General features: G+C 40.7%; 1 protein-coding gene across 13 annotated transcripts in view; it reads left to right on the forward strand.

The window, feature by feature from the left end:
• osbpl8 (oxysterol binding protein-like 8) overlaps window positions 1–21,887 on the forward strand; it is a 79,040-nt gene extending 57,153 nt beyond the window's left edge. For 10 of the 13 annotated variants that reach the window (XM_020099946.2, XM_020099949.2, XM_020099947.2 and 7 more), the window contains 20 exons: window positions 3,081–3,154; window positions 4,502–4,582; window positions 5,364–5,465; window positions 6,115–6,318; window positions 7,596–7,680; window positions 8,714–8,879; window positions 9,001–9,226; window positions 10,845–11,029; window positions 11,664–11,745; window positions 11,842–11,940; window positions 12,089–12,185; window positions 12,274–12,372; window positions 12,673–12,770; window positions 12,945–13,034; window positions 13,195–13,331; window positions 13,447–13,632; window positions 14,308–14,461; window positions 16,207–16,309; window positions 17,089–17,194; window positions 17,282–21,887. In XM_020099946.2, the coding sequence (XP_019955505.2) occupies window positions 3,081–3,154; window positions 4,502–4,582; window positions 5,364–5,465; window positions 6,115–6,318; window positions 7,596–7,680; window positions 8,714–8,879; window positions 9,001–9,226; window positions 10,845–11,029; window positions 11,664–11,745; window positions 11,842–11,940; window positions 12,089–12,185; window positions 12,274–12,372; window positions 12,673–12,770; window positions 12,945–13,034; window positions 13,195–13,331; window positions 13,447–13,632; window positions 14,308–14,461; window positions 16,207–16,309; window positions 17,089–17,194; window positions 17,282–17,411 (2,504 nt within the window). In that variant the 3' untranslated portion in view covers window positions 17,412–21,887. The remainder of the gene's footprint in view (window positions 1–3,080; window positions 3,155–4,501; window positions 4,583–5,363; window positions 5,466–6,114; window positions 6,319–7,595; window positions 7,681–8,713; window positions 8,880–9,000; window positions 9,227–10,844; window positions 11,030–11,663; window positions 11,746–11,841; window positions 11,941–12,088; window positions 12,186–12,273; window positions 12,373–12,672; window positions 12,771–12,944; window positions 13,035–13,194; window positions 13,332–13,446; window positions 13,633–14,307; window positions 14,462–16,206; window positions 16,310–17,088; window positions 17,195–17,281) is intronic. The other 3 variants (XM_020099948.2, XM_069520322.1, XM_069520321.1) reach the window with 1 other exon arrangement.
• The last annotated feature ends 2,455 nt before the right edge of the window (window positions 21,888–24,342 follow it).

The raw sequence follows: 24,342 nt of genomic DNA on the forward strand, positions 1-24,342 counted from the left end.
ATAATGATGTGATGGCACAGAATGTGTGACAAGATAATCATGTTTAATAGTTATTAGATTACTTAATCTATAATGCTTCAAAATAAAGCACGTAGAGGCAGCATCATCCTCTCTGTCTGGGAGAGTGGGCGCTGACCTTTGCTCATCCCCGTGCTCAGCAGTCTCACTCCAAGTCATTTCTCAAAGGGTTCCTTTTCAATCAGAGCTACAACTAACCACTGATTGTATCATCAGTAATCTGCTAATGACACTTTTGATTAATAGTTTGGATCCATCAATGTCTTGTACATAAGAAATGTATTGCCATAGGGTAAATCTCTCCTTTTTGAGGGCATCACCAAACACTTACGAACAGAACAGTACAACAGCCAATAATAGAGCACATCAAACAACGGAACAAAGGGACAGCAAGAACAAAAGACAAAAGTATCATCATTAGACGACACGATCCAAAAGATCGATCTGTGAATAACTAAGGAATGACAGAAAGATATGCAATCATTAGATTTAAATTGAGAAATCGAGTAGCAACTACCAACTGTCAAAACCAAAATGATTATATTTATAATAGCATGAGACAAGAGGGAACAACATATTTAAGATCCTGGAGCCATCAAGCATTTTACATTTTTGCTTGTCAAACAACCGAATGGTGACTTAATAAAAATAAGTAAAATGTTTCATTACAAGTGTTTAACTGCTGCGATAAGTGCTCTATAATACACACATGTATAAAACATCTGTGGACACATTCAGAGGTGAGTCCTGATATCAGCCTGTTGAGCCACTAGCTTCCAAAAAAAATAAACCATAGCCCATATCTGTGTGAGAGACACCCCACTCAAACCCTGTGTGATAAATCTGCTGGTGTTTTCACACTCTGCTTTGCCTTTGTCGTAAGTAGAAGAAACGGTACAAAGCACATTTCTAAGCGTAGATATTGTCCTTAATGTTTTTGCATAATCCAAAAAATGTATCAAAAAGGTTCATGTGGGAAAAATAGGATTAAGATTGCAATTGAAAGATCCCTCATACCCAGGTGGATTATTTTAGACACTCTGTGTTATGTTATGAGAGGGTTTTGAGAGGCATTTTTTCGTCTTTCGCGATAAACTTAAAGTGTTTTTTTGTTTTCCCACATTAAATGGAAGCTAAATATTAATGAACTTCATTATTCATCGTGTCTCCTAGCTGTAATTATGAAACAAGCTGCCTCAAGTTTACGGTCTGAGGCCTATGGTGTGGAGAAGTGGCGCCCTGAAGTGTCTCCAATTAAAATGGGACACTCGGTGGTCTGCACTCGTTTAGTCAGACTGCCTGATTACTAATTCTCAAGCATGTAAATTGAAGAGTTCATCTACTCACATTGACTCAACATCAGCATGCATCCCAGATTTATCTATGAAAATCCTCTCATCACATGTTAACGCAATGCTATATCTTCTGTTGAGCATAAACCAGCTCGTCTGTTACTTCATGAATTGAATTACATATGTAACGATCAACCACTCTTGTCCATATATGTGGAGTTTAAGGGACGGAGAAGGTGAGGGTGATTATGTCATCTCTGGTGGCTCGCTGTAAGTGGCTGAATTGCCCTTGAGTTGTTTTCCATCTGAAGTTGGCATGGAGATGTGTCTGTCAAGTGAGCACAGATGGTCTGGTGGGACGTCTAATATCCCACTGAAGCTGGATTCGCATTAATGCTGCACACATACGGAAGGAAAGACAATCACATGCCCTGATGTCTCGATGTTTATCACCGCTGCTGCTCTATTGGAGATGGAACTAATTTAAAGGAACGTGGCTCTGATGTTAGATGTAATCAGTTAAATGAAAAGACTCCTGTTTCTGGTGGGGATTAATTAAATGCAGGCAGGTATTTTGCGTGAGAAGAAAATCTCACTGATGCTTAGGTTAATACTTTCATGGAATCATTCAAGCAGCTTAAATGTTCTCGAACCAAACGTGTATGTATGCAACTGATTCCTGGTCAGGTAGCACATAAAGGAAAAATATTCATACTGTTTCACTCCATGAGATCTTTATTAACTAGTTAAAGGAAATATCCACCTTGAAAGTGGAATGTTTACCTTTTCACAATTAGTATTACTATGTATTCATAATTCTGCAGCAGAGTTAATAAGAAATTGATATGAAAAATCACGTTATTGCTGTACAAAGTATCCAACCCTTAAGTTTGAAATGTTTTTTATTGAAATAAAAAGTTCCATAATCACAGTAGTTTCCTCCTATTACTTTAATTTCTATCTGTATAACATTTACCTATTATATTATTTAATTAGTATGCGTCTTATTGGTAACCTCACCTATTTCTGTTTATATTTGCATTAAATTTTTTATTCCTGTTGTATTTTATACACTTGTGAAGTTATGACTATTATATATACATGTTTATACCTGTTTTTATACATAAAGGACATGCCATTTTAATACTTATTCATATTTTATATACCATACCTCCCTATATCCATCCTTGAACTTTCATCCTGTGCCACTGCACTTAACCCAATTACATTTTTCTACAAATGATATTTCCATCTGTAGTGAAAGGTGAAAATGACTTATTTTATTAATTTCATGCTTTCACGTGTTCTCTTGTCTACCTCATTCTGACTATCTGCTGCTGTAACAACTCTTCTCTTCTCTTCTCAACATTCATTTAAGAATTCAGGATCCAAGCTATGTCCTCTGCAAAACAAAATCAAAATATATACAAATGAAGTTATTATTATGATGTATGCTGGGAAAACAATGAAAAGGAGGATTGGTTTGAAGCTAATTCAGGAACACGCCCATTTTTTCATATTAAAGCAAAGGAGGTGCAACTTGTAATGATGAGACTCTGCAGCCATCCCTTCGCTTAATACTGATGACCTTTGGATAGGAGATGGAAATAATAAAATATTTAAAGGCTCTTTGTCACCTTGAGACCACCGGTGTCACCATCTGCCAGGAGCCCAGTGGGGAATCTGTTGCTGGTGTCACAGTAAAATCCTGTCTCACTCCACAGAGACACACTAAGCATGTCCTTATGTTGGTGTATTTTTTTGTTACAGGTTTTGAGAGAGGGAAGGAGGACCTCCTGCCTCTGCCTTTAAAAGAAGACTCACATTCCATTTCTAAGAGCAAGGTGAGATTCAGATAACTCCACTGAGCGAGTGTTCGGTGATGGGTGGGTCGGATTGATCTGGTGCTTTGGTGTGTCTGTTGTAATGAGACTGGAGAATATGGGAATTAGTGCACGTCTTCGTCCCCCTTTTTCCCAGTCTTGCCTCAGGCTTGAGATAGCCTACATTGAGATGATTCGCACATCACATACATCGCACGCATCAAACATTTATCAACCGAAACTTAAACTGAGTCCTCCTTTCAAGTCGGATGAATGTGGAGGAGGCACGTCGGCTTTATCTGTCGAAGTCTCCCTCTGAGTCACTGCAGAAGCACTTGTATCAGACTTGAATCCAATTTAAGTTTGAAAGTTTCAAACATGTTGGACATTGGTCTGCCTCGAAAAGCTCTTGATATCAGCAAGGCCTCTAAAAAGCAAAGATGAGACTTTGATTTAAGATCTGCTTTTTAAAAAAACTTCAACCCATAGCTCGTCCAAAGGAAACTCTTTGGAATTGTTCTGAATTGTACTGAATATAATTTCCTTCTTGATATCTGCATAGTAAAGGCATAGTTGACTTATGCTTTGAACACAACCCTCACCCTTAACCTTGATTAGCTGAGTTCTCTACTTCACAGTAGCAGTGTGCATCTGAAGTTGTGACAGATGCACCATGTTTAGTGAATTATGTGTGCAAACAAGTTATTATCTAGTGCGCACAAAGAGCAATCAGAAGGAGAAAACATTCCAGCTTCCTAGTTTGTTTTCATGCATCTTCTCTATTCCTTCAACCTTGCCTGTGGGCATTTAAGCAGCCCTGCTTTAGGATTCCCACACTGCACCACCTGTCTCTGCACTTTAAATCTCTCTTGCTGGCTTGTAAAGGGAGCTGGCAGACTGGCTCCTGCACTGGCATTTATAGGCTTCATTCTGCTAACTGAGCTAAGTTTGGACTATCCAGGGAGCAAACAGACGTAAGAGGAAAAAGCAAACAATCGCTCGCACAAGTACGTTATTATTGTTAATCCTCCGATGTAATGCGAGTTTGTTGATTGTAACATTTATGGTAACAGATTTATTGTTAACAGGGAAAATGCTGTAGCTTGGATTGCATTTAGTCTTTTAGTCAGACTGTTTTTAGAGCAGCTTACACAGAGTGCAGGAGTAAAACAAGCCGGTGATTGTTACGTAGACTGCACACGTTTTGAAATCCTCACATGAAAGCTTTGGTTATAATCATCAGACATGTCTGAGTAGTGTTTTTTTTATATATATATATATATGAGAGATGGACATGTGATAGATTTGCATGTAACATTTGAAGAGATGAGAGAGATGAATTACTTACTTCCCTCTGTGTATTCACAGTCTGAAACAAAGCTGTACAATGGCTCAGACAAGGATGTGTCGGCGTCTGGAGGAAAGCTCACCAAGAAGGAGTCCCTCAAGGTAAATAAGCTTAAATTAGCTTAAGTCTAGAGCATCCAAATTCTTACCTCTCAGGACAACAGGCGTGCTATGTATAGTCAAATGCTTATCCTGGATGGTGGTTTCACACTGGGTTCACTCGAAAGGTCTTTGCACACCAGGTCCCTGTTTTTCATCCAAATTGATTATTTTAAAATGAATAAACACAACCTCATATTATGAAAATAAGATTTACACACCAGCTCTGAAACGTTTGTCCGTCATTTAAGTTTTCAGAACAATAAGATCACAAACATGTTTTCTTTTATACATACGGTCTCAGTGCCATTATAATTTGCCACTTCCTTGATCACAAGATGAAATTCTTCTGTTTCCTGATGGCTTCTCAGTATTGGATGGACCCAATCCTTTTTAGAATTTAAATAGATGAAACAATAAAAGGGGTTTCTGTGCATTAAGATTTTTATTGGCAAACTGTTTTAAAAAACATGCAAAGAAAGTGCACAAAGACCCTTCCTATCCTCAAAATACTGTTTATTTGATGGGATTCACTTTCTTTTTCCTCCGTATCGTGCACCAGGGTCACCCCAGTACATGAAGGGCAGAATACATGACTTTAAATTGAAGAATTCAAATGCAGCAGATACCTCACACTGTAGTCGGGAGGTGCCAGCTGTTACTTTAGCAAAGACATTTGACAGAGTGTGATTCGGTAATAACGAGAGTGTGGGATTTTATTATTATTTCCTGCAGTTGTGTAGATTGACTGGAAGCGTTGTCCCTCTGTGGGTTCTCTCTGCAGGTGCAGAAGAAAAACTACAGGGAAGAAAAGAAGAGGGCGACCAAGGAGCTGCTCAGCACCATCACTGACCCCTCTGTCATCGTCATGGCCGACTGGCTGAAGGTGTGTTCAAGAGAATTCCATTTCACACACCATCATTTGTAACAGTGACTAGCATGTCTAAATATATACAGTTGAATAAAGAACAGATAATTGAAATATTTTCTTACATGGTTACAAGACTTTTTGAATGATTTAGCATTATCACTTCATCTGTGTGTCCAAAGGATGGATGTCTCAATATAAAAATGTCTCTCTGACTCATTTTGATCAGGAAATAATCACACGAGTTCATCATAAATTACAACACTTGGCTTAGTCTAGCAGTTAAAGAATTGGCAGCACTTGTTTCACTCTACTCCACATTATATCATGTTTAGTGCATTTGTGTTTATTTGTTGCAAAGGTGTGAAACAGTCCAGATGTTTTACCATTCCAGAATAAGCCTCACTAAACATGTTCAGTGTGAATTCAAAATTCAAGAAGGTTACTGACATATTGGTTATAGATGTATCATACAAGACAAAACTAATGCTTTAAAAATTAAATATACAATGAGAAAATAAGAATACTCAGGACAAAGACACAATAAGGACAGATAAATCTCTGCATTTGTAATTTGCATAATTAGAAATCTCTAATGCAGAGAGTAATTTTGTTCAGGTAAAACCTCCGAATATCTGCCACTCATATGTTTGTGTTTCCTCTGTAGATCCGCGGCACTCTGAAGAGCTGGACCAAGCTGTGGTGTGTGCTGAAGCCAGGCGTCCTGCTCATCTACAAAACCCACAAAAACGGCCAGTGGGTGGGAACGGTGCTGCTCAACGCCTGCGAGCTGATCGAGAGGCCCTCCAAGAAGGACGGCTTCTGCTTCAAGCTCTTCCACCCGCTGGAACAGTCCATCTGGGCTGTCAAGGTCAGAACGCACTATAAGATACAGGATTTACTCAGGTCAGTTATCAGGGAATGTTGAGTTGGGGTTTTCCATTTTTGGAAATTTCACTGTCGTCTGCAACAAATTTCTGGTATTTATTTAAAAAACAGAATAACAGACTATTCAGCCTAACGTTAACTTGATTTAGATACTCTGAGCTAAAAGCACTGATGAGAAGGAATTAAAAGCTTTTAAAGGATAAATATTTCCACAGGTCTAATAGTATTACTAAAAGCAGTTTCACCACTGGAAAAATTTTGTTCATTATGCCTCCACGCCGGCAACAGCCAGCTAGTTGTTTTCACTTGTTTTCAGTCTTTGTGCTAAATCTAAGCTAAACTAACCAGCAACTAGCTGTAGCATCATATGTACTTTACAATCAGTATCTTCTCATCTAACTCTTAAAGCAAATTAACACTGTTCCCAGTGCCATTCAAATTCATTTAAATGTGCCATGTATTAGTTTACATTTATCTTTATTATTGTGTTGGAAAAAGATTGATAATAGGAGAAGTAGAGAAGAAGAGTAATTTCTTATGCAGATGAGTTCAGTCTGTTTTTCCTGCCAGTGATGAAAGAAACAAACTGAACACAAACAGATATTCAGGTGGAGATCATCAGGGGATCAATGATTTTCCATTCATAACAAAATCCCTTTGTCCCCTGCAGTTAAAACAAACAGTGAAACCGATGTGGATGTTAACTGTATAATGAAGAGCTCATCTTTGTTTAATTAAGGACAGATGCAGAAAATTATACGACACGCCAGCCATTTTCCTATTTGGCAGCAGCCCATTTTCCATTTGCTGATGTGTGTGCAGCTGTGTTCTCTCGTCCACTCCAACTGTGATTTGGTTTTTCATCGCTGGCTTCATATTTCAAGTGTTTTCCCTTTGTTGCCGCTATGAAAAGGCTTGAATCACAATCATCAGCCTGTGTTTTTGATTTCCTCTCCACTCTCCTCTTCATGATTGAGATAAACACTTCACCCATTCAGTTTCTATCACATCTGTCCCCTCTCGTAGATTATTTCATAATGACATAGTGTCTAGAGTGTAGATTTCCACACATATGAATCATACTAATAAATTCTAAATGATGAAAAAAGAAAGACAAGATCTATGAACCTAACGAGCAAATCACAAAGGAGATATGTAAACCACCTATAAAAAAAAAAAACGAGACAAAGATCAAAATGATTAATGCACCAATTAAGACACTGAGTCAAAATAACATCCCTCAACTCTTGTTCTCAACAGGGTCCTAAAGGGGAAGCAGTGGGCTCCATCACGCAGCCATTACCCAGCAGCCACCTCATCTTTCGTGCTGCCTCTGAGTCTGATGGTAAGAGACAAGCTGTCATTCACACTTCAGTTATCTGTCCGTGTTGTCACCGTCCTCGCGTACATCGTGTGATAAACCAATAAGCTGGCAACACATATTGATATCTGTTCCATAAACATTATTATTATTATCAGCTTAATCCTACCTATGTTGCCATTTTGTGGAAATGACTCAAAGCCTTATCCTTTATTTAAACCAGTTCATTACTGTGCTTGACCTGTACCTGCCCTCTTAGTGGCTGATATTAGGTATTGATATTATCTCTCTGATGGTCAGGGCTTAAGACTGCCAAGTTTACAGGGTAATCCACGATCAATTAGAATGAAATACACACACAGAAGACACTCTGCCCTCATTTAGTTTTTTAATCCCATTGAACAAGTTTTTAAAGTGCTTAGTAAATATGTCTCCTGTAGAAAGGTTACATTGTGGTTTTACAAAATGTAAAAGAAATCTTCCAATGTATGGGGTATGTATGAGTTGCGATAAAAAGTAGAATTAAAATTAAATGAAATATAGAATAAACCCCTGAGATGTGAAATGTATATTTAAACATTTCCATGAAGTTTTCTTCTTGTGAGCCACAAACACTGTGTCTCTGTCCATGGTGCTGAAACATCCAACCCAGTTTCTCCCTGCTCCCATTAGTCTCTCTCCATGGTGCTGGAACAGGGAAGCAGAAGCCAAATTAAAAATGGCTCCCTGTTTGCTATTTAATCCATTATATTTTCCATTTACGCTTTTTAATCTCAGAGTCTTAAGGTGTGAAAATGCACGCACAATATCGTGTCCTGAAGATGCTTAGAAATAAGCGGTTGGTCAGACATGGTTTTCCTTACACACATGAAAAAATATTCCCCCTCCTATATTAATTTAAGAAATTATATAAATGTCAACATGAGAAAGATCAGTCCTTTAAGAATGATATAAAGGGTAGGGTTAAAAGTCCCAGAAGAACAAAAATCATCTCTAGTAAACACAACCTAAATGCATGTTCCTGCAGTTTGATAATGGATTGAAATCTCTCTCTCAGGTCGATGCTGGATGGACGCCTTAGAGCTGGCCCTGAAGTGCTCCAGCCTGCTGAAGAGGACCATGATCCGTGAGGGGAAGGAGGACATGAGCACAGTCGCTACTGGCGGAGAACACTCCATCAATTTCTACAGTCTCCTGCGAGCCCACAACATGCACGGTTTCCAGTGAGTAAAGAAATGAAATCTGTACTTCTCTTGTACAACTCACTTAGTCTTTAAAAGTGTCTGTTGTATTTGTATGTTTTCGTAAACCTCTCCACAACTCTCTCCTCCTGTCTTCCTCCAGGTTCAGTGACAGTGACCATTTGAAAGACCCCGACCTGTACTCGGACAAGTCGGACCGCGAGGGAGAGCAGGACCACGAGGAGTCCGACCCAGAAGGCCTGGAGAAGAGCGAGGAGAGTGACAGCGACACGTCGGAGCGCCAAGACGACTCGTACATTGACCTTGATCCAAACGAACATGTCAGGGAAACCCCGTACCTGGAACAATCGCACGAGGAACTGGGAGAGGTAGGAGAGTTTGATTCAACAAACAAAAACAGTTCAGGCATGTTTGCAGCAGTGGGACATGCTCTCATAGTTTTCATCCTTGGCTCGTATTCAGTCCTCAGTTTGAAGCTGTTTTCTCATGGAGGAGGAGAATTTAGCATGTTTTTCTGTTGATGCGATGAAGAAAACTGTAACACTGACAGGCTTTGATCAGTGTTGCTGTGGGTGTCTGCAGTGGTATAACGACAAGTGTGAAAGTGCTAATATGATTCCCATACTGATGGAATCTGAGTTTGACAGCTCACTAATTAAACACCTACTGAAGCCAAAGAAAATGTTTATAGTTAGGAGCTAAATTAAGCCTGCTTTTGCACAGTAGTCTCACACACAGCGGCATCTTTCAAGAATGTGGAGACACATGCAAGAATGTGAATGTTTGTATAAATGTTACTTTGTTTGCCTCTACAAATCACAAATTGACTGAAAGGGCTTTATGATCCAGTATACAACACCCACTGTCCTTAGACCCTCGCACTCAAATAAATAAATAGTCCCAAAAACATCTTTAACAGGAAATAATTGAAGAAAAGCCGAAGAGCAAATTGGTTGGGATCCTTCTTTTAAAGCTGACACATGCAATTGATGTCTTGTGCACAGAACAGAGAAACATAGGAGATTTAAAGCATGGACAAACTTGTTGACAAAAATTATAAGTGGTAAGCTAATACAAAAACTGCGATCTCTGCACTATACAAATAAAATTGAATTGAATTGAATTGAGAACCTGCGCCACACAAAGTCCTCTCCACCATGAAGACCTGGAGGAAGGATGAGAACAAACTACACAAGCACAAAAGATTCAAAACCAAGCATATGATTCACACATTACGAAGAACACAAACTAGATATGTACTCAGGAGTCATTGCTACATTATTGATGAGCATGTTCTGGTTTGTAGTTTTACCTAATGTCATAGAGAGGACAGAAATCTAAACTTGGACACAGTGTTCAGCAAACAAATGTGGGCTAGGACAACAGAGTGGGAGGCCAGTGGCCCCATCCCTACTTCCACACCCTAAACCTCTCACATCCTTGCTGGGGCTCTATACATTCTTGAAATCGACGATCATTTTAAGTACATACCTATAAAGACTCATGACTGCTTCTTGCTCAGCTGTGATGCTGTCGCAGTGACAAAATCTGTCCACAGAAAGAAAACAAAACTTCTGCCAAAGTGTCACAACAGCCTCTGTGGTTGTTCCCGCTACATTAGATGACTTCAGAGCCACATTTTGCCACGATGACACACACTAGATATCACGGCTGGTAACGAGAGAGAGAGAGACAGTGACAAGGAAGAGACAGGGACTGATGGAAGACAAAGATCTAGAGCCAAAAGAGAGGAGTGGACAAAGAGGAGAAAATGGAAGATGCAGGATGAGTTCACCAATAAACAGAGGCTGAGCATATTCAGTTTAATTGATGTATTGAGACTGAGACCGGCCTGCTGGCAGGAGACTTGTCACAGATACGAAGCCTGAATTAAGCAACTAACTGAATCTGACCACTTGTGAGTGAATAGAAAGATGTCTGCAGTTTTATCACACACAAAACAATCATGGCCTCTTCCTTTTTCAGGCTGGTGAGGCTGCGCAGACAGAGACGGTATCAGAGGAGAATAAATCTCTGATCTGGACGTTGCTGAAGCAGGTCCGACCTGGCATGGACCTGTCCAAGGTGGTGTTGCCCACCTTCATCCTGGAGCCGAGATCCTTCCTCGACAAACTCTCGGACTACTACTACCACGCAGACTTCCTGTCAGAGTAAGTGAAATCTTTTTGTTTTCACTGGAGGCTTTTTATGTTTTAGAGAGTTAGAGTTTTGTGTTACCCTTCAATTTGTAAGAACAAAAAACATCCTGCATGCTACTTAATGTAGCAAGCCTCTAAAAAAGGATTGTTGCTGATGTGGTGAAGAAAAGTCTTGTTTCAATTTGTAAGGATTCAAGAGATTTGGGTAAAAAAAAAAAAGAAAAGAAATAAAGGCACCATAACACTTTGAATTTTGGAGTAAGATACATTTGTATGATGCCTTTTTTAGCAATAAAATATTTAGGAAATCCTCCATATGTCCTCAGTTGTTGTCTTATTTGTATACTATCAAAGAAAATGTGCTTTTATAAATAAAGTACAATCAGGGGCTACGGATCCTGATTCTTGATTCTGAGGTGTCTATCTACCCCCTCCTGCTCACTAATTATCACTGGACACAGAAAACAAGAAAATCCAGATTTACACAGAATATCTTTGCTCTGTAAAGTTTGTCCATGGAAAAATGGGCAAGCTCATCGAGAGAACTGCACAACAGCAGATGGACCAAACTTCTCCCCACTGAGTTAAACAGCGAGTGTTCCAGACGAGCATCAGTTGAAGTTTTGACTCTTTATTTCATTCTCAGGGCTGCGATCGAAGAGAACGCCTACAACCGCATGAAGAAGGTGGTGAAGTGGTACATTTCTGGGTTTTACAAAAAGCCAAAGGTCAGCAGAGGAAACACTTCACGCTCCATGGATGACACTAGTTTCTAAACAGTACTCTAGAGTAACATCATATATTGTTGCGTGTTTAAACCACAGGGGTTGAAGAAGCCTTACAACCCTATTATTGGGGAGACGTACCGCTGCATGTGGCTCCACCAGAGGACAAACAGCAAGACGTTCTACATCGCAGAACAGGTAGGAGACAGATACCAAGACTGATTGATCTGATTGGTTAACAGATCATTCCTCCAACGCTTGTTGCATTGGTTTGGACCATAACACAAATACATGGACCTTGAAATCACCTCTTTAGCATCCAGGCTGACTCACTGTTTGCTCCCAGGTTTCCCATCATCCCCCAGTGTCTGCCTTCTATGTCAGCAACAGGAAGGATGGATTCTGCCTCAGTGGCAGCATCCTTGCCAAGTCTAAGTTTTATGGTACAAACACACAAAAAAGAACCTAAACTCTAAGACAAAGTATGCTAGTATTTAGTTAGCTGGACTGACTGTATTATTTCAATTTTAGGAAACTCTCTGTCGGCCATATTAGACGGGGAGGCCCGCCTCACTTTTCTCAACCGAGGGGAGGACTATGTGATGAACATGCCCTACGCCCACTGTAAAGGTCAGAATTCCTCCTCTACACCACAATGACAATTTGCGTAGCTGTAATTTCTTTCACATTAAACTCTGACTATTCCAAATATTATAGAAAATTGCATGTCAATTTTTGTGCCACACCAAGGTAATTGTACCTTACCAAGACTAGAGTGTTATGCTTGGTTCTGTGGGTCTACATTTTGAAGTACTCTTCGTCTAATCCGTAGATTTAACTTTAGATTGTTATTGAGCTCCACTGTTTGTTTCAGCTTGTGTCTGACTTTTCCAGCTATCTGAGTCGACTGAATGTTTTAACCTCTGTTAGGTATCCTGTATGGCACCATGACCCTGGAGCTGGGTGGACAGATCACTATTGCCTGTGAGAAAACAGGCTACAGTGCTCAGCTGGAGTTCAAACTGAAGGTAGGACTGTGTGTTCAAATTCACCCTTGTAAGATTAGAAGATGCCCTCCTTCACTTTGTAAGCGATTGAAATAAAATGTTCATTAACCAAGTTTAATTTAAGGTTGATGGTAGGTTGCTTGCTGACTTACTTCTGTTGCTAACTTACTACTGTCTCTCCTCTCTCTCCTGCAGCCGTTCCTGGGCAGCAGCGACTGCGTCAATGAGATCTATGGAAAGATTAAGCTGGGAAAGGAGGTGTTAGCCACACTAGAAGGACACTGGGTGAGACTCTGATATATGTGAATATGAAATGTGAAGAACAATAGAAAGAAGTCATATAATTTCAAGCAATAAAGCTGTCACTTTTACGTATTAGCAGACATATAGAAAATAGAGGTAGAATCTGTCTTTAAAGACGATATTTTTTTTGTGACACTTACAGGACAGCGAGATCTTCATCAATGACAAGAAGACGGGGACAGTGGACACTTTCTGGAATCCGACACCAGACCTGAGACAGAGTCGACTGACCCGCTGCACTGTCCCACCAGAGGAGCAGGGAGAGTATGAATCAGAAAGGTAGGATAAAGACACATTCATGATTAGTTGTACCGTTTTTGTACCCTGTGTCGTCTGTTGTGGGATAAACCGTCCAAACTATACTTGACCACTTTGTCCTCTGTCTGTCCATCAGACTGTGGCAGCACGTGACCCGGGCCATCAACAACAAGGACCAGACCGAGGCCACCAATGAGAAGTTCATTCTGGAGGAAGCTCAGAGGAAGTCGGCCCGCGAGCGGAAAGCCAAATGCGAGGAGTGGATCTCCGCCCTGTTTGAGCAGGACCCCGTCACTGGAGAGTGGCATTACAGATATGCTGAGTGAGTGATTATTCTCTTGAAGCATAACATCACATTATCAAGCACGAGGTGGCTCTATCACATCTACTGGACTGAACAGACCAGAGAATGAAAACATTATTTGAGCGTACATTTGGAATGAGCCAGTACAGACTCACTGGTTCTAGTTTTATCGAACATCTCATCCAACGTTTGTGTTCTTTAACTTAGACACATAACAAAAACAGAGAAGACTGTAATGATGAATATATTGTGAAACAAAATGCAGTGTCTTAGTTAAATGAAACTTGTGCCCTCTTGTGGATAAACTATGTAATGTAGACGCAGTTTCAAGCTACCACAAATATAATTGAAATTGCTTGGTTTTTACTCTTTAATATTTGTGTGTTTATGATTTATTGAAATGTGTCTTTGCTGTGAGAAATATATTATCATTATTAAATTGACTTATATATAATTATTTCATTAACATAGAGTAGAAATCCTTTTAGAGACCTTAATGCATTTTTCCTGTGCAGAGGATTGTGTTACAGAACCCACAGTTTTGCTCTTTAAATTATTTAGTTCACATCTGGTCTATATTTCATTCATACTTTAGTTGTGTCCTCCTCTTCCATATTGAGTTGTCCATTGTGACATAGTGCCATCTAGTGGCAAATGTCTTTAACTGCAACTCTGCGTCTTGTACCCCTCCAGCACAAGGCCATGGGATCCACTCAACGACCTGATCCAGTTTGAAAAGGACGGCTGCATCCAGACCAAGGTCCGACACCGCACCCCTATGGTACGTTCTGGCAGTCTTATTAGTCTGAGTAACCAGGGGCCGCGGAGGGACAATTGCAAGTGCCAGGTAGGTTGTCCCGATCGAAAAGCCGCCATTAAAAAAAAAAAAAAAAAAAGACAAAAGCATCTCGCCGCCTCAGCCATCTTCCACGCAGCACCCTCATCTTCATTGTCGCTTCTTCTGTGTGTGTCGTCATCGCTGTGCTGCCACCGCCGCCGTCGCCTCTGCTCCTTTTATGTCTCTACCTTTTTTTTTTTTTTTTTTCCCTTGTCTTGCCCCGGCACCAGCTGTTCTCTTTATATGGGAGGGAAGGGCATGTCACACTGCAGGAAATGAAACATTTGTTCCTTCCTTTTCTCGCCTTTGTGCAGAGGAGAAACACCAGCAGGGTACATGTAGACATCTGCGCTTCAGATGTACTTCATCTTGTAATAATTAAAACTATTACGTTTTTAATTCGTAGTCATTTATGAGTAATTAAGAGGAAGTGATTCAAAGAGTTGGTTGGAAAACAAAAATCTCTCTAAGCCCTGTGTAAACCACACCACACCCAGATTTACAGATGGTTCCTCCCTGTGCAGAGTCATCGAGAGAGAACAGCGTCATCAGCTTCATCCATCACATCAGCTGACCACTGCCGTCAGTGCCTGGTTGCTTCACGGCGGCCGTCATGCCCTGCTCCCCTCTCACCTGTCCTCATCTTCATTTTGTTTCTGTGTTGTGATCACTCACAGACTCTTAGACTTTTACTCAGCTGCGTTGTGTTAGTTCAAAGTAAACACCTGCCAAGGGTCCAATCCAGAATCGTTTCTCTGGGGTGGATAGTTACCTGCCTGTCAGACCCCGTTCAGACCTGGTACCGCCTATTCAGCTTACGTCCTCTGACCTGCTACATTTTAAACTACTTTTTACGCCACCAACACAATATCAACACTCACCATCACATAATGACTGATAACTCCGACTGGATAGAAGCAACATCATTCGGTCTTCACGAAAACAGAAATGACGAATGTGTTTACCTCAATGTAGAGCGGGGAAGTGACAAGTGATCACAGGAGACACACTCAGGTCTGAACGGGGCCTTTCAGTTCTTTAAGGGTTTAGATTAGGCCTCATATTAGGCCCTGATTGATTTGATTGATTATCTCCTCATACCACTACGCAGTGTATTTCATTTTTATACTACATGACTCTAGTCACAAAATAGTACTAGAATAGAAGAAATCATTCTTTACAAGTATATATATTTCAAAGAAACTAACTTTGAAAAAGGATTCATTCTTAATCTGGAATAATTCACCGTCCTTAATTTATTGTTTGTGCACTTGAACGTTTCGACCTTTTGGTTGTTTTGTGATGTCAAATCTGAAAACGTTTTAATCAACATGTTTCGTCTGACAAAAAAACCTCAGGGCCTCCAAACTGCGCCCCATTAAAAAAGCACTAAGAGTAAGAGCTGCCACCCACTCACAGTCTAATCCTTTTGAACTGATTCATTTTAATCTCCCAGCTCTTGGCAGGTTTGGATCATTTGTGTGTTCTGGATGTATTTCACTGATGTCCCAGCATGCCTTGCACAGCTGTCACTACTGCAGCGACTTCGCATGTTTGTGTGGGAGTTTGCGTCGGGGGATGAACTTTTGCACCGTTTTGTTGTATTGACATGTACTGAAACAATATTTTGTCTGTACATGAGTGGACGCTGCTATTATTTGTGTTTGCTTCATTTGTTTGTCGCCTGTTTTTTGACCTGCTCATCTTTGCGTGTGTGTGTGTGTGTGTCTCCGTGTGTGTGTTGGTGTGAATAGGTAACGGTGCCAAAGAGGAAACATAAGAGTGACAAGCCCAAAAGTCCAGAGAGTGGCTGCTCTTCACCCGAACCCGACCGTCAGGACTCGTCTGGCAGCGAACGTGAGTCATTGACACATAAATTCATGCTTGTTCAAACTCACAGGAAAACATTAAAGAACTTTTCTGTACTTTTTATATAAAAAATACAGTTTTTGTGTAGTTTGTTTAAAATTAAAATCGAAATATCACACATACTGCTATTATTATTACAGACCAATAATCAAGTCAAAGTACACATATTAGTAAACAGCGCCCTGTGGTGGTGTCAGTTTCTACTCCTGTGTCTCTCCTGGGTGTGATAGTGTAGGGCCCTACCTGTACTTCACATTGGATATATTTATATATATTTATAAGTATATTTAAGTGTAAATAGCTTTTAGTCTTTATAGCTAACAATATAATCTTAATGGCATATTCATAGACCCTAGTCACAAGTTAGATTTAAGCCCTTTAATGCTGTGAGGGTCATTCTTTTCATGACAGACTTTTTAAATATGTCATTTTGAGGAAGAAGAAGAAGTTTTAGGGGCTGTAATAAGTTAAATTATTTAATTAATTTGGTTCCCTTAACTGCTTTAGATTTAGTCTAAATAGATAATAGTCTTACATTTTATTTGCAAAGGTGGCAAATGTGTAGTTATACATTTTGTTTCTGTGTTTTTTTCTACACCTGTATAAAATACAATGCAACTATCTTCACTATCCAGGAATAATAAATGTCTTTAGCTGTATTTATTGTTTTTCTATTTGTAATTGTGTCCTGTGTATTAAAAAGGTCCAGAAATTGTCTTATATCTAAGTTTGTGAACACAGAATTCCGTTGTGACACTTTGTTGCAGGACACAAAAGCAAACATAACAGTCGGCTGAGGAAAAAAGGAGCCGACCTCAGTGAACTTCAAAGTGCCATTGAATCCATAAAGCAGACGCAGGAGGACATTAACAGGTGAGACGGACATTAGCCACACTGTGATGCTTGTGATGTGTCGTGTACATTTTGCAGCCGCTACATTTAATCTGCGTGTGTTCGTAGGAGCATCGGTGTGCTGCGGAGTCGCGCATCGGGCCGGGTGGAGGGCGGCTCCTTCCTCCAGCAGCGCGACTACGTCATCATCGTTTTCCTCATCCTCCTTCAGGTCGTGATCAACTACGTCTTCAAGTAGCAGCCATACCCCACAGAGAGAGAGTGACGCCCTCACACACACACACAAACACATATATATCGTACAGACACACTCTCTGAGCCTTAGGCTTCACAATGGGGTACAAAGAGTATAAACTTTGACCTTTTAAGTGACAGCAACAGTCTCCTCCAGCTCTGCTCATCCGTCTTTATTCAATCCACCTGCAACACGTCCAGAAAAGTGGAGACTTCAACACAAAAAAAAAGAGACTTTTAAAAACTCTTTATTTATTTTGAACCTGTCCATTCCAAAACTCGTGAGGGATCCACAGATTTCAAAGCAGAGAGGAGCAGCGGAGAGAAGTTATCCGTGTAAAGAAGTCTCGACTGCCACTCTGAAGCTTGTTGATTTGCCTTGATGTAAGAGGCAGCCATGTTTTTTAGCTGTTCTCTGTTCCACCAATGATGGGAAACTACTCTGTTGATTCACATTTCACCTCAAAAGACAGGATGGTAAGAAAGACGAAGAAAAACCTTTTATTTTAATGTTATTGTTTTGATGGCTTGGGATGTCCTGCGTGGATCAAACTGTTAATAAGGGAGAAAGAAACCAAATGGTCCACAAGCGATGTGACTTATTTTTATTATCACATACTTTCATAGCGGCCGGGGTTGTTTTGTTTTTTTTGGTCATGTGGAAATAGACGAGCGAGACAAAATAACACAAGTGACACTGTCAAAAGGAACAGAAGCTATACTTTCTGCTGTATGATAAAATGTCTCCTTTTGCATACAAAGTCAATGTTTAAAAAAGAAATGAAGTCCGATGTTTGACACAGCGTCATTGTATCCTGTAGGTAGCGTGTACAGATGGAGTTTAGCCCTATGTACAGTATTTTCTTTGAAGGCACAAATGCACTGGAAATGTTTGTATTGTAAATACATTCATCATTCTATCAGTTCAAATGGTGCTCAAGTGCATCACAGTACTTTGACATTTCTGCTCTGAGGTCTGGAGAATCCACAGAGGGCCAAAGAATGAATTTTCTGAGCACTGCCCCTAGTTTCAGTCAGAAGGGAGAGCGATATGTTCACCGATGGTAGCGAGGAGTTGGTTTTATCGAGGCAAAACGTGAATACACCAACTTCAAAAATGACGCGGTCTTAGATCTAATGACACGATAAAGGAAAAGAAGAGGAAGTGCTTATTTGGTTTCCTGATGGTCAGATGAGAAAATCGATGCCACTCTGTTCAGGACAGTCGTTACTCACACGGACTGAGGAAACGACAGGAAAACATTCAGCATGTAATCATTCAAAAAAAATCATCCATCTTCCAGCATCTCTGAATATATCTTATTTATTCTGAAGCTCACAGATGATAACTTTTTACTCGACAACTTACTGTTCAATCAATGTAGCCATCATACAGTTTAGATGTGAAGCTAGAACCAAGTAGTTACAGAGCCCAGCTACAAATGATTCCATCCAAACAATCGTTTCAACAAACACAATATAATATGATGTTAATTTAGTGAGCGTGCTGACAGATGTATTTTCTTACCGCTGAGCTAGCGCTGTGACGATACGCCAAATCCACGGTTCGGTTCTGACCTCGTTTTTTTTTGCCTCGGCTCAGTTCATACCTTGTTTTTTTGTTTTTCAAGGGGAAGGTTTCTGGGAGAACGCTAAAGAACATGTGGGACTTGACTTCGCAGAAAACGACATAAACCAAAATAACCAAAGAATGGAAAAGAGGTGTGTGCGTATGTCTCCCACAGTCTCCACGTCCAGAGTTCAGTGCGTACATACACAAAGTCCGTTTCAGTCTCCCACACTTAACACAGTTCAGTTCAATCAAGTTCGAACAATGAAAAACATTAAAACACAAAAATAATCCGGACCCGTGGAGGAATGGCTACATTGAGCAGAGTCTGTATTTTAGGCTAAAGGAAGCAGCTTCTGTCTCCAGCTTCATGTCCATCATGCAGAGTGATATCAATCATCTTATCTAACTCTCAGGAAAGTGAGTAAGTGTGTTTCCCAACAGTAAACTAGTAACTGTGTTTTTGCCTGTTCAAAAAGTGCCTGTCAGTGAGTGAAGTTCGTGGGGTGTGATAGGATCTATTGATGCTGCGTTCAAGACACGTCAGAAGTTGAGATTTCCCGACCTCTAAACGTTCCAGGCACAGGAAGCCAAACTTAAACAAAAAACATGGCTGACCGTGACGATGATTTCCTATTTTAACATCAACGTAAATGCAGGACAGATTTTAATATCTAATAGTATGTATAGTATTTTAATTAAAAACAGGCAAATATATTTAAAGTTGCCTTTTAGTTTATGTTTTTTTTTAGTTTTTTTTTATGTTACAAGCGACAGACAACTGCTTCATCAAAGGGCTCTGGGTCAACTTAAACATAGCATGAGTTCAAAATGAATGGAGGGTTCAGGTTTGAGAGAAGGAAGGAAAGAAAGAGTGGTTGTTGAGAGAATCCAAGGAAGGGAGAAAATAAAGATGTATTCCTCCATTCATTTATAGGATTATGGATTTAAGTTGTCCAACCCTACGTAGATAAAAAAATATTTTTTGCATAAACCAGACTCCAGACTGAGCCACGGAGGAGCGCTCCACCGAGCTGCACCATCACGGCATCAAACATCACTTCCAGTGCTTTTGCGTCTCAGATGTTAACCAGGAAAACTAGCGATAGACACTTTAGCTGCAGAGGAGACGTAAGAATTTTTCTTCTTACTAGTATCACCATAGTGAACCATTCCAAATGTACTCGAGTACCGGCCAAACTCAAGTGTGTAGAGTAGAAGTCGGCCCTCCCCCCTCCCCCGTTCACTGTGTAAATATCCAATGGGACGGCTCGACTCCTCACCAGAGAGCGCGTGCCGTTTTTAACAGCGAGTTTTTCGCAACAAAGACACTCCTGCGCTCTGTGCACAAGCCAGTCTTTCTAACCTCGTGTGTCTTTCTGTCCACTCACTCTGTAGATACACATGCACATAGGCAAAACTGAGGAAAACCGATTAGTGGGGTACACAATTAGATTCCTATTGACAATGTATCCACATGGCCTCAAGGTGTTTGTGTTGTTCAGCGGTAGTTACCTGCAGCTTTCAAAAAGATTCATGCCACAACCTGACAAATCACAGGATTGTGAGGAATAGCTAAGTGACGGTCTGTGTTTGGCTTTAGAAAATCAAATTCTCCCGGTAACCTAGTTTGACAGTGTACTCACAGTATCAGCCACGGTAGAGGGCAGCATACAGTCCGAGTTTTCTTCAAAGATGCAAGTAATTACTCGCTGAGGCCATCTCAAAAGATCAAACCTACTTATGGACCATATCGGAATATTGATTTTGTATGTCTCTTGTCGCCTGTCATGATGTTCGCCTTGTCGACGTTTACATATCCGATTGCCTCCGCCGTCAGCTGACTGTTAAGCGAAGAAAAACTTTGTAACCCTAACGCAGGTATTAAAGAAAAAACTGGTAGCATCATCAGGAGCCGGCTGTACCCCCCCCTTCCCCCCCGTAAGTTACCCGGCTGGCCCGTGTGTATCTGTACTTGTTTTTTTTCTTTTTGTGTGTGAGTGTGTGCGTGTGTGTGTGTGTGTATCCTCATTGCCTCAAATCGCTCATCTTAAATAGAGAATCCAGATGTTAGAATGTGGAGAAATACATATTATACCAGTGCCTTCTAGAGTCAGGCTGGGGAGGGGGTGGATTGGGGGTGTAGCGGAGGTGAGAGGAGGGATGGGGGGGTGTGGCGCGGTGCGGAGCATACAGATGTAGCCAGAGTGAAGGGACCAGTGGACCTGGACGTGGTCTGGGACCCTCGGACTCTGGCTGCGGTCGCCGTAGTGTTTTCGTGCGGACGTGCCATAAGAAGCCTTAGAAACGAGTCCCACTCCGGCCCCCACAGTTTGCCGCCCCGCCCCGCCCCTGCCTCCTCTCCTGACGCGTCGCTATAGTAACGCACCTGTAGGCTCGCGGATGCTGATTCCTGCCACAGGAGTGAGAGAGAGAGAGAGAGAGCGAGGGAGGGAGGGAGACCTCTCCTCTCCATTGTTGTCCTTTTCTCTCTCTCTCTCCCAAACACACACACACCAAATCAGAGAGAAATGAACATCTCCGCTGTCTGTTGTTGTATCTGTAAAATAACACGTTTTATTTATTACTCTTTTATATGTGGGTTCATGTTTCTGTTTTGTTTCTGCTTGTAGTGTTAGACCATTCCTTTTCCTCACTGGATGTTTTTCAGAGATGATTTTAAAGTTTTATTCCGCTCCTCGTCACTTGACGTCACAACTGTCTTCAACTTGTGCACTCTGTCAACTGATAACTGCCCCACAACCTCCCCCACCAACACACACACACACACACACACTTTTCCTATCTTAGTATCTGAATATATTTACTGTATCTCCATGGCAACTATAACTTCTTAGAAGTTGATGGTCACATGTAACAAATAACAGAATAAAAACACGTGACATCCTGGTGTCTTCTCTGTGTGTTTGATGTCAAGCAGTTGTATATGGAATTTATTCTTCATGTTGAATTTATTGACAATTATTGTTTAGATCATCTTTCCAAAAAAGTTTCCATTTATTTTTAACAAGGCCTCATTGTGCTTATTAGTAGGTCAAAGTGAATGCTAAGAGAAACATAGCACTCTGGGAATCATTTTCAATTTAAAATAAATCTAAATATCAGACAGACCTAATTGTGAAGTAGAAATGAAGTAACATGCACCAAATGAAAATGGATTGAAACATGGAATGAAAGTGTGGATGATAGAGCCGGTTTAGAATTTATAGATTTACGGATTTCATTTAATTTGCTTGGTATTGTTTACTTGCATCGCATTTTATCGTCAAATAAACAATTTAATCTTTTTTTTTTTTAAAGTAAGTATCTTTGCTTTTTATTTATTGCACATTTATGTTATTGTAATTCAGATTCAAGATTCAAATCTTTTATTTGTCATACACAAACGATGATCAGTGACTGCTCTGAGATATACTAATAGACTTGTATGCAATAAATAATATCCTAAATTAGGAAAAAAGATGTGTGGGCCCTGGTAAGCTATAGTTTTGTCAGCAAATTAAATAATGTTTTTATGAATTTGTCTTCCTCGATGCAAATTGTATGCGTTGGCATTCCGAGTGGCAACTTCCCATTTGTACCAGGAAATATTTGGTTTCCCTGTAATACCCCTCAGCCACCAGTAGAGAGCGATATAAAACCCTCTCCTGTCCTCTGGCTCTCCTGTCAGCATTAGACAAACTAACACATAAACAACTGTTACTCGAGATTATATGTGATTATCATCGATAATAACAGGGACACAATAGGCTATCTGTCAAATAAGTAAAAGTTATTTTACTTTAAGGAATTATTAAGGAGTAAAAACTCAAATTAACATATTTACTTTAATAAGATTTTAAATGAGCCGAAGTAAGACTCAATCATATTAGAGAGCGATGGGAAGGTGAAGTTGAAGCAGCCGTGATCCAGCCACACAGTTGTTTCAATCCACGGTGTCATGTCCTCCCTCAAGGACGTTGGCAGAGGTTGCGAGAGCGGAGCAGTCTTTCCTGTCCCTCTCAGATGACAACGAACCATCTGGTGTCAGTCCCCACTCTAGTGGAGGGAGAGAAAGGCTGAGACTGATGAGCAAGGAGAGGACAGGAACGGTGGAGGAAGCAGAGGAAGCAAGGTGACAGGAGGGGAAAGTGTGATGGGCAGAGGGGATGGAGAGGAAAGATAAAAACAATTCAATATAAATGTTTTATCAGTTTATCATCTTTAAGCACGAGTCACTTAAGTCATTTTAATTCCCTATACCTGTAATTAGAGGCCAAGTGGACGTGATAGCCATGTCCTGATTGAGGGGCCACTTCCTCTAAAAGAAACACGAGTCACTCAGAAGCTTAGTTACCGTGGTGATGGACAGTCTAGTTTATATGATGCATTTATCTGCTGGATGAGACTAAAAGCCTCTGTCTGCTGGGGGCTCGTCACTGCCAGTATAACCTCCACATTACACCAGGCTTTATTTGATTCGAACTTTTCATCTGATAGATAATAATGGTAAATAGGAATGGCCAAGACCAGGTTTTAGAAAACAATACACTTCAAGTATAGTAGTGAATATCAGATTAAAATCATTTATTAGAGAGTAGGGTCTTTTATTTTAAAAGTTGTAATGCAAATGATGAGACTTGTCTGTTTTCCCACCATCACTGGGACAGGGACGTGTGGAGGAGATGAGCAGTCTAGCGAGACCAGGCCCTCATCATTATCCACAAACACACTCATCCTCTTTGGTTTGGAAACGAGGGCTCTGCCCCTCTCATGATGAGTCGACCCGGACCTTTTTTTCATTCCGGTCCTCGGTGTGTAGGATCAGAGATGGAGGAGCTGGAGGTGGTGTTCAGCTCATCAGAGCCGCTCCGGCTCATCCCTTCTCTTCTTCAGCTCAGAGATTTCCTCTGCCAGTTGTTTGATGAAGATCTCAGCTTCTTTTTAATCATGTCAGCGAGCTCGGCCAGACGTGTCAACAGACTGAGCCACAGCAGTAAAGTTCCACTCGCTTCACTGACTGTGTGACCTCCTCAATCTTGATCCTCGGCTCTCAGCTCGTCTTGCTCAGAATTATTCCCCTTGTGGAGGAGAAACATGATGATTATATGATCTGTTTATGCACACACACACACACACATACACTTGGTCAGCCTCGTGCAACAGCTCTGGAGGAATCTTCTGCGTCTCACACATCCTGCCTTCAAGCTTCTCCACAGCATCAGTCAGCTTATGTGTTTCAGAGCTGTGATGAGGCTCCAGGTGAGTCGACACCTCAGGGCCTCCAGTTTGGATTCAGTGCAGACTTCACAGATACCTTCCTCTGAGTCGTTACCAGCTCCGCTCACAGCCAACCGTCTGAAGT

The sequence above is a fragment of the Paralichthys olivaceus genome, chromosome 23, assembly GCF_024713975.1.
Source record: "Paralichthys olivaceus isolate ysfri-2021 chromosome 23, ASM2471397v2, whole genome shotgun sequence".
NCBI lineage: Eukaryota > Metazoa > Chordata > Actinopteri > Pleuronectiformes > Paralichthyidae > Paralichthys > Paralichthys olivaceus.